The 11,222-nt window shown below is 38.3% G+C and overlaps 1 protein-coding gene across 1 annotated transcript in view; it reads left to right on the top strand.

The window, feature by feature from the left end:
* Positions 1 to 309: 309 nt before the first annotated feature.
* SLC5A11 (solute carrier family 5 member 11) overlaps positions 310 to 11,222 on the top strand; it is a 34,074-nt gene continuing 23,161 nt past the window's right edge. The window contains exons 1-3 of the mRNA XM_053694918.1: positions 310 to 441; positions 4,434 to 4,505; positions 8,715 to 8,819. Of these exons, the coding sequence (XP_053550893.1) occupies positions 310 to 441; positions 4,434 to 4,505; positions 8,715 to 8,819 (309 nt within the window). The remainder of the gene's footprint in view (positions 442 to 4,433; positions 4,506 to 8,714; positions 8,820 to 11,222) is intronic.

Below are 11,222 nucleotides of genomic sequence, written 5' to 3'. Positions count from 1 at the left end.
AATAAGAATGTCCTCCTCCCCTCCGTGGAGGTTACCTTGTCGTGCATACCTTCTGACCCAGGGTAATTTCCTACATCAAAATCTCGATTCTCTGAGATTGACTGCATTTAAAAAATCCTGTATAAAACCGTTTAAAAACAAAATTTATGCTTTATGCTAACTGCTAACAAGCAGCAAATTATACTAAATGGGGCAGAAATCTTTTTATGGAATAATAAAACTTAACCTTACCTTTCTCTTGCAGGAAGAGACATCCGAAGCTAACTGACCGTTCTATCTTGTATATTGGATGCAGAGACTATTGGGACAATGGAGACCAGCAGCTATGGTCCTCAACATACAACACCAGATATGGATGTCTTCCCAAAGAAAGCCCTTGAAGCTGTAGACATTGTGGTGTTGGTTCTGTACTTTGTGTTTGTCTTGGCAGTTGGTTTATGGGTAAGAGCTATGTCTAATGGTCTGGGTGTTGTGAACAAAGCATATAGTATCCTTAAAGGACCATTAAATACAGTAGATTTGCATAATAAATAAATGTATGATAAAAAGACAATGCACTTAGGGGCCCATTTATCAATTGTCGGGCGGACATGATCCGATGTAGCGGATCATGTCCGCCCAACATCGTTAAATGCCGACAGCTTATGACCGCTGCTTCTTAACTCCTGATTCTGACGAGCTTTGTTTAAAAATGCATGTTCTATTTAAATAGTGAAAGTTTAATTTTGACTTGAGTGTCCCTTTAAAGATGCATAAAGCTGAATGGACAATGCTACGGAGTGTTTCAAGGTTAACCAACAATCTCATAGTCCTAAAATGAAAGTGACATTTAATACAAAAAATACAGTCAGCTCCAAATAAGTAATGCACTTTTAGTCTGGATCTTAACACAGCCACTGAGCCAGTAAGGGACAGCGTTGCTTAACCCCTTAATGACCACAGCACTTTTCCATTTTCTTTCCGTTTGGGACCAAGGCTATTTTTACATTTTTGCGGTGTTTGTGTTTAGCTGTAATTTTCCTCTTACTCATTTACTGTACCCACACATATTATATACCGTTTTTCTCGCCATTAAATGGACATTCTAAAGATATCATTATTTTCATCATATGTTTATATGTCATATTTTTTGTAAGTTATAGGGCCATAAATACAAGTAACACTTTGCTATTTCCAAACCACTTTATTTTCAAAATTAGCGCTAGTTACATTGGAACCCTGATATCTGTCAGGAATACCTGAATATCCCTTGACATGTATATATTTTTTTAGAAGACATCCCAAAGTATTGATCTAGGCCCATTTTGGTATATTTCATGCCACCATTTCACCGCCAAATGCGATCAAATACAAAAAATCACTCACTTTTTCACAAATTTTTTCACAAACTTTCAGTTTCTCACTGAATTTATTTACAAACAGCTGGTGTAAATATGGCATAAATGGTTGTAAATTCTTCTCTGGGATCCCCTTTGTTCAGAAATAGCAGACATATATGGCTTTGGCGTTGCTTTTTGGTAATTAGAAGGCCGCTAAATGCCACTGCACACCACACGTGTATTATGCCCAGCAGTGAAGGGGTTAATTAGGGAGCATTTAGGGAGCTTTTTGGGGTAATTTTAGCTTTAGTGTAGTGTAGTAAACAACCCAAAGTATTGATCTAGGCCCATTTTGGTATATTTAATGCCACCATTTCACCGCCAAATGCGATCAAATAAAACAAAACATTAATTTTTTCACAATTTTAGGTTTCTCACTGAAATTATTTACAAACAGCTTGTGCAATTATGGCACAAATGGTTGTAAATGCTTCTCTGGGATCCCCTTTGTTCAGAAATAGCAGACTTATATGGCTTTGGCGTTGCTTTTTGGTAATTAGAAGGCCGCTAAATGCCGCTGTGCACCACACATGTATTATGCCCAGCAGTGCAGGGGTTAATTAGGGAGCTTGTAGGGTTAATTTTAGCTTTAGTGTAGTGTAGTAGACAACCCAAAGTATTGATCTAGGCCCATTTTGGTATATTTCATGCCACCATTTCACCGCCATATGCGATCGGAAAAAAAAATCGTTCCCTTTTTCACAAATTTTTTCACAAACTTTAGGTTTCTCACTGAAATTATGTACAAACCGCTTGTGCAATTATGGCACAAATGGTTGTAAATGCTTCTCTGGGATCCTCTTTGTTCAGAAATAGCAGACATATATGGCTTTGGCATTGCTTTTTGGTAATTAGAAGGCCGCTAAATGCCGCTGCGCATCACACGTGTATTATGGCTACTAGTGAAGGGGTTAATTAGGTAGCTTGTAGGGAGCTTGCAGGGTTAATTTTAGCTTTAGTGTAGAGATCAGCCTCCCTCCTGACACATCAGACCCCCTGATCCCTCCCAAACAGTGATCTTCCCTCCCCCACCCCACAATTGTCCCTGCCATCTTAAGTACTGGCAGAAAGTCTCCCAGTACTAAAATAAAAGGTATATTTGGGTTTTTGTGTGTGTTTTTTTAAGCATATTTACATATGCTACTGTGTAGGATCCCCCCTTAGCCCCCAACCTCACTGATCCCCCACCAAACAGTTCTCTAACCCTCCCCCTCTACCTTAATGGGCGCCATCTTGGGTACTGGGAGCTGTCCAGTACCCAGTTTAGTAAAAAATTATGCTTTTTTTTATTTTTCTGCCCTTTTCTCTAGTGTAGCTTCCCCCCCTCCCAGATCCCTTAGATTGTTTTAAAATTGTAAATCCCCCCTTTTCTCCCACTTATTATCATTACATTTTTCTGTAGTGTAGCGGTCCCACCCGCTCCCGCCCCGTGCACGAGCCCGCCCGCCGCGCCCCGTGCGCGCGCGTTCCGCCCCGATCCCGCCCCCCTCCACATCACATGGCCCATCGATGGCCGCCCACCCGCCTCCCACGCCTGCTCCCACCCACCAACGATACCGCCCATCGATGTCCGGTGCAGAGAGGGCAACAGAGTGGCTCTCTCTGCATCGGATGGCCATGAAGGGTTATTGCAGGATGCCTCGATATCGAGGCATCACTGCAATAACCGGAAAGCACCTGGAAGCGAGCAGGATCGCTTCCAGCTGCTTTCCAGACCGAGGACGTGCAGGGTACATCCTCAGGCGTTAACTGTCTTTTTTTAGAGGACGTACCCTGCACGTCCTCGGTCATTAAGGGGTTAAAGGGATATTCCAGCCAAAATTGGAAACTACATGGATGCATTTCAGTATTGAACAGAAGCAATTTTGTAATATACTTGCATTAGCAAAAATGCTTTTAATAAAAGCTAGAGCTGTTTCAAAGGTGTATTTAAGTATGCATCGTGCACCAGCATTTTAAACACAGCACTTGTTTAGAGAGCCTAAGGTGCTTGTACCATCTGGTAATGACTCAATTTGTTAGTTGCTGACATGTTACAAGCCCCACTGGTGCTCTGAGCAGTACTTAAAATGCTGATGCACTGAGAATATCTAGCTATGCTTCACATGCACGTGCAAAGAAAAATATTAACACTAAAACAGTGATAACTTTTACTAGAAGCATTTTTGCTAATGCATGTATATTGCAAATATGTTTCTATTCACATATGTAATTAATCTATGTGTATTTACATTTTGACTGGAATGTCCCTTTAACTACCAATCACCAGCCATCTTCAGCTCAAGATTAGCAGTATATTGTTACTCCATAGCTGACTTTAACTATGTGTTTATCCTTTATGTGGCAGTTAAACTTAGTTATAGGCCAGCAATAGCACAATCATAAAGCATACTATAAGAAACAATAATAAATAATAGAGCATAACTGTCACAGCTGCTGATTTAAAGTAGCCAAAGGGTTAACAACAATTCCCCAACCTCCTTAAATTTATCACAAAAAAGAAAAAGAAACAAAACATTGTTGTATATAGAATTGTACATAAAAAAACTAAAAATGACAATATTTGTATATATGAAATGATTTATACAATACTTTGTCTATAGTATTTTTGGTTCACATGTTAAATCAGTGCAAGAATAAAGCTCCAACGCATTCTAGTAATTTATTTGTGGTGCTCTATGTCACATAAGAGTGATGTCTTGAACAGTTTCACCAAACAATAAAAAGGGGGGAGGGAGTGACGTACTACATGTTACAGCACTGCGGGGGCGGGGTCACAGATGTCCTGTGGGCAGAGTGAGGTGGTCCTGGGGCATTACTGGGCGAATAGGGGAGTGTTTAGATGGTAAGGGGGTGTGGCTAGGTAGCAAAAAAACTCCACAGAGAGGATATATTTTATCCCTCCTCCTAAGTACAATGAGGGTGCAACCATAAATACTGAAGGGGTTTTCCTCCGTCATAGAACTCCCACTGGTCTTAAATAAAACCTAGGACTTTATATTGGAACATAACATAGATTGTATTACTTATAACTCCCTGTTTTATTTCTGTCAGTCCATGTGGAGCACCAAGAGGAGCACAGTAACAGGATACTTCCTGGCAGGAAAGAGCATGGTATGGTGGCCTGTAAGTATCATTGTTAAAATGTTTTTTTTTTTTAAATAATTCTAACTTACATTCCTTTATTAAAGGGACAGTAAATCAAATAAACAAAATACCCCCTTTCATAAACTTTAGACTGACCACGTGCTGATCAGCCCACTCCTTGTCTATTCTTTTTAAATGTGGCTGCCCCTGAACTTATGTAGTGAGGCCTAGATTACAACGGTGCACTACTGATAACACAGGGTGCGCTATCAATATGGAGGGCCTGTGCTCAGAGTAGCAAATAATCTGGTATTACAAATCAATGGCAAAAAATGCCTTATATTTTCACTTCTTAGGGCCAGATTATGGATGGAGCGAAATGTTTGCACGCGTGCGATAAGGATTTTATTACGAGTTGAAAGTAAACTTGATCGTTTGAGTGCAATCACGATTTACGTTAGAATGATTACCTCAACTTCCTTCCGCGCTGCTCCTAGCTCTGCACTGACGTTCTCAGCCAGGGAGGGATATTTAATCCCTCCCCTCTTCCTCCACCCCCACAGCGGAGCCTACCAATGCTCCCATAAAGTGGGGGTCAAACTGCCCTCTACTCCAGTCGTCGCCCGGGCTGCTCTTTACAGAGTACATTTAAACTCATAATAATACTATCTAATAAACATTATTCACAAAAAATCTTGCACACAAAAAATATAAGGGTTTAAAAATATGAAATCTTAGGTGTTAGGGAAAACAAAGGCAGGAAAAGGGCTTTTAACATTTAAATAAATACATAGAAATCTTTTTCAAAATGTGTATGTGTGTGTGTGTATATATATATATATATATATATATATATATATATATATGTTTATATATGTGTACAAATGTATTTAAATGTGTATGTGTGTGTATGTATATATACAGTATATACATGTTTATATATGTGTACAAATGTATTTATGTATTTAAATGTCTATACATGTATCTACAGACATATATACATATAAACACATAAATGCATACGTATACATATATAAACATATACATATAAGGAATTTGGAGCCCTTTGCAGCTAAGAAGATGAAAAAATGAAAAAACATATTTATGCAATATTCATTTTTAATAAAGTGTTATATTGTATATTTACTGTAAATATTTGACATTCCAATGTTCTGCACATAGCAGAATATGTTCTATGTATTTATAAATTGATATCCCTATATATATCTGTATCAGGGCTGGACTGGAAATAAAAAGCAGCCCTGGAAAAATATGAAGACCAGCCCTATATTCTGTTGATTCGGTAGAATGCACATGCCCCATTAATCTCAAAGGGGATTACTAGGACCCTCCATCCCCCATATTTTTTTTTCAGAATTAAATTATATTACATTGTATTAAATAAAAATGTCAGATTGAGTCCTCACATGCTAGTTCAATAACCACTTCTAGATCTTGTTTCTCTTTTCTCTTTTTCTTTTATATACTAACATAGCATAAGATTCACATGTGTACAGGGACCTAGGAGTGTCACCTGTGGAGTCGGTGCTCCTAACTGCATTCATATGTTAAGCCATTACTTTGGTGACCCTGCATAGTATATACAATGTTTTCTAATGTTTGATTTTGCACTGTTCATGCAGTTTGGTTCTTTAATATGTACTAAAAGTTTTGATATAATGTATAATGTTTCGTCTTCAAAACTGGTATAATGGGCTGCTGTATTGAATGTGTTAGAATAGATTGTGCTAATAACCTCAGATCTGCTTTATCCCTGATAGATAATAATATTTATTTTGAACCCTATGGAAGGTGGCAAGACAGAAACCTAACAACTAAGGTGTTTGACACTCAGCCTGCTGATACATCTCACTAGTTCTTGTTGCCACACTCATAAGCGTAAACTGTGGGTCCTGGTTGTTTGAGCATTAAGTTTAAGACCCATGATATTTAATACCCTAGCATACTGCGAAATTTATCACGCCTGTTATTATGGGGTAGCTACTAGGTATATGGGAGGCAACTAGAACATGCAGGTTGTAGTTAACTGTTCTCTTCTTAACACTCTTCTTATAGCAATAAGAGATTGGGGATGTGCTGTTTGCGGTCGAAACGGCGCAGCCCATACATTATATAATGACAGGAAAGTAATACTTCCTTTGTCTATACTGTAATTTACTACTATTCGCAAGCAGCTAGCAGAATATTGCTTCCTACTCACAGGTTATTGTTTTAAAGTCCTGTGATGGTTTCTCCCTTTCCTTTTAGGGTAATTGTGTTTCAATCCTACCTACCAAGTGCTACATGGGTCTTAACATATGCCCACTTTTTTGAATGTTTTAGTATCTCCAGCCAATCTAATTTAAGCTTGTGGTATAGACTTTATTTACCCCTCCAAAACTACCCAGTAAGATTTAGACTCAGAGCTAATTTCATACAACAGAGATATTATACCCAGAGAGGCGCTAGCTATTATCTGTTATCATTTTTTGATCACATACTTCCTAACATTGAATGCCATCTCTCACCTAACATGATATTCTATTTTGTAAAAGTACTCATTATTCGCCAGATCATTTCAAAGATAGTCCTTTCCTACATAGTCATAATCTATATCATATGGTTGAACAGTAGATAGGTTACATAAAAATAAAATGAGGTTCACTATCTGAGACCCAAGAGTGGTCTCCTCTTATTTGAGATTACCCACTATTATTTTGCATTCACCGCAATATTAAGAGGCCCAAGAGTGGCATTATCTGTCACCTAAAGGGTACATAGTTTATTAGGCAATTATCTATTGTAGTACATATGTAATTTGTCATAAGAATATATGATGCACTTTTCTGTTTATCCTGGTTGTACACGGTGAAATTATTTTTCTTTATCACTTATTGACAATTACTGCTTGTATGCCTTGATTTGAACCTCAATAAAAAATTATAAATAAATAAATAAATAAAAATGTCAGATTGATGGTATATAGCAATCCTACAACCCAATTGCATCCAGTAATCACCCCTTTATTTTGTATCTTTCCAGTCCCAGCTGATGCAGCCCACCGGGAAATCTCCTGGTAGGCCAATCCAGTCCTGATCTGTATATAGCTATACCTATATATAATCATCTGTATATATAGGTATAGATATATATTGTACACAAAAACCAACATATATATTTAGAAATGTTTATTTAAGAATATATATTATATTATATTCTGTTATGTGAAGAACATTGGAATGTAAAATATTCATATTTACGTCTGGGGTTAGTGCCAATTTTTTTCTATTGACTCTAACAAGGGAATACATGAACGAGTACACCTTATTCCAAGTTATGCTTTTTGCGCTCGTCGCGTTAGTGCGTGATCGAAAACAGTTTACTTTCAACTCATAAAAGGAGCACAACCTGACGAGCACAAAAAGCTTACTCCCAGCGCAATTAACGCTCAAGCGGGATCGTTAATTAGCGCTCCACTTGTTATGTGGCTCATAGTGTGACCGCAATACACATTGCTCAGATTACAAGTTGTGAGTTATGTGCTGCTTGCTTTCTAAACACATTAACAGCTCTAAAGACACCTTCTGGTTTGCACACAAGCCAAAGTCAGAACAGGGTTTTGTAGCGCACCACATAGAAGTCTACTGGGAGAGGGACTTAGCTAGGGTTGCTACCCAGCCGGTATTTTACAGACATGGCCGGTATTTTTAAGGTTCAGGTCACAGTTGGAAATAAAGATTAAATATAGAAATAAAGATGCTATCATGGTCAGACTTCTAAGTGTGTTGGAATCTAATTATAAACAAATGCTCATATAAAATAATTCCTAGCAGATTTAGTTCCAGATTTATGCTGTATAATCATTTATGCAAAACGTATGCTAATGAGTATGGCCGGTATTTTCCCCTCGGGAAAGGTGGTAACCCTAGACTTATCACAGAATCTTTTAGATCGCTCCACTTGTAATCTAGGCTGAAATGAGCAAAACGGAAGCCTAAACAAAATGTTAATCGTCAGACAAGAAAGTGGGTGTCAGATATGTGAGATCTCGATAAACAGCAACTATAAGGAGATGTCATATGAACTTTGAGATGACTATAAAACTGAGATCTTCTGAGAATAAAACGGACATTGCTGTTAGATGTTAGTCTGATAATAACTGTAAATATATTGATAATTAACCCCTTGGCTACCGCAGAGTGCTCCTATACATTGCTGATAAAGTGATTTTTGTATGCCTTATAACAGGTGGGAGCCTCCTTATTTTCCAGTAATGTTGGCAGTGGGCATTTCATTGGCTTGGCTGGTTCTGGAGCTGCGTCTGGTATTGCAGTTACTGCATACGAATGGAATGTAAGTTTGCTTCCTAATTCCAAAAATCTATGTGCCACACTGAGGGGTTAAAGCTGGATTTAATGGTATTGTATTTTAATGGTTTAATCTGCTATAGATATGTCAGAGTGCGTAAATACCTATATTTGTTCCATTTCATGATCATCATGAACTCCCCCATTAAATAATATATTGCATTTGCATTATTATTTGATATTATTAAATGTTCTGGGGTCACCGGTTTCATTTCAGCATTATGTGTGTGTATATATATATATATATATATATATATATATATATATATATATATATACAGGGAGTGCAGAATTATTAGGCAAGTTGTATTTTTGAGGATTAATTTTATTATTGAACCACAACCATGTTCTCAATGAACCCAAAAAACTCATTAATATCAAAGCTGAATAGTTTTGGAAGTAGTTTTTAGTTTGTTTTTAGTTATAGCTATTTTAGGGGGATATCTGTGTGTGCAGGTGACTATTACTGTGCATAATTATTAGGCAACTTAACAAAAAACAAATATATACCCATTTCAATTATTTATTTTTACCAGTGAAACCAATATAACATCTCAACATTCACAAATATACATTTCTCACATTCAAAAACAAAACAAAAACAAATCAGTGACCAATATAGCCACCTTTCTTTGCAAGGACACTCAAAAGCCTGCCACCCATGGATTCTGTCAGTGTTTTGATCTGTTCACCATCAACATTGCGTGCAGCAGCAACCACAGCCTCCCAGACACTGTTCAGAGAGGTGTACTGTTTTCCCTCCTTGTAAATCTCCCATTTGATGATGGACCACAGGTTCTCAATGGGGTTCAGATCAGGTGAACAAGGAGGCCATGTCATTAGATTTTCTTCTTTTATACCCTTTCTTGCCAGCCACGCTGAGGAGTACTTGGACGCGTGTGATGGAGCATTGTCCTGCATGAAAATCATGTTTTTCTTGAAGGATGCAGACTTCTTCCTGTACCACTGCTTGAAGAAGGTGTCTTCCAGAAACTGGCAGTAGGACTGGGAGTTGAGCTTGACTCCATCCTCAACCTGAAAAGGCCCCACAAGCTCATCTTTGATGATACCAGCCCAAACCAGTACTCCACCTCCACCTTGCTGGCGTCTGAGTCGGACTGGAGCTCTCTGCCCTTTACCAATCCAGCCACGGGCCCATCCATCTGGCCCATCAAGACTCACTCTCATTTCATCAGTCCATAAAACCTTAGAAAAATCAGTCTTGAGATATTTCTTGGCCCAGTCTTGATGTTTCAGCTTGTGTGTCTTGTTCAGTGGTGGTCGTCTTTCAGCCTTTCTTACCTTGGCCATGTCTCTGAGTATTGCACACCTTGTGCTTTTGAGCACTCCAGTGATGTTGCAGCTCTGAAATATGGCCAAACTGGTGGCAAGTGGCATCTTGGCAGCTGCACGCTTGACTTTTCTCAGTTCATGGGCAGTTATTTTGCGCCTTGGTTTTTCCACACGCTTCTTGCGACCCTGTTGACTATTTTGAATGAAACGCTTGATTGTTCGATGATCACGCTTCAGAAGCTTTGCAATTTTAAGAGTGCTGCATCCCTCTGCAAGATATCTCACTATTTTTGACTTTTCTGAGCCTGTCAAATCCTTCTTTTGACCCATTTTGCCAAAGGAAAGGAAGTTGCCTAATAATTATGCACACCTGATATAGGGTGTTGATGTCATTAGACCACACCCCTTCTCATTACAGAGATGCACATCACCTAATATGCTTAATTGGTAGTAGGCTTTCGAGCCTATACAGCTTGGAGTAAGACAACATGCATAAAGAGGATGATGTGGTCAAAATACTCATTTGCCTAATAATTCTGCACTCCCTGTATATATATATATATATATATATATATATATATATATATATATATATGTATATATGCTGCAGGTAACAGGACACTGCAGCAGGTGGTTATTATATTCAAGGCTACAGAACAATATTTGGGACTACAATTCCCATAAAAAATGTTGAGAACAGTAAAAGGAAAATAAAAGTTTTCTAATTATAAACTATGTATGTGTCACTAATAAAAGGGACATGGAATTTAAAATTAAACTTTCATGATGCAGATCTGATAAACAAATACATAAACACATTTGCAAATCATAGCATAGAGCTCAGGCAATAAAGGAAGATACACCACAGTCTCTATAGACTATGCGGTAGATTTAACAAATGGCGCTGTAGCGAATCATGTCCGCCCGACATCGATAAATACAGACAGCATACGCTTCGGCATTTATAATTGCACAAGCAATTTGTGAAATGCTTGTGCAATGCCGCCCCCTGCACATTCAAGGCGAATTGGACGCTAGCAGGAGGTGTCAATCACCCTGATCGGATCTGATTGGGTTGATCGCAGTCCGCCACCTC

This window comes from Bombina bombina, chromosome 11 (assembly GCF_027579735.1).
Source record: "Bombina bombina isolate aBomBom1 chromosome 11, aBomBom1.pri, whole genome shotgun sequence".
Classification (NCBI taxonomy): Eukaryota; Metazoa; Chordata; class Amphibia; order Anura; family Bombinatoridae; genus Bombina; species Bombina bombina.
This window is presented reverse-complemented; position numbering and strand designations above follow the sequence as displayed.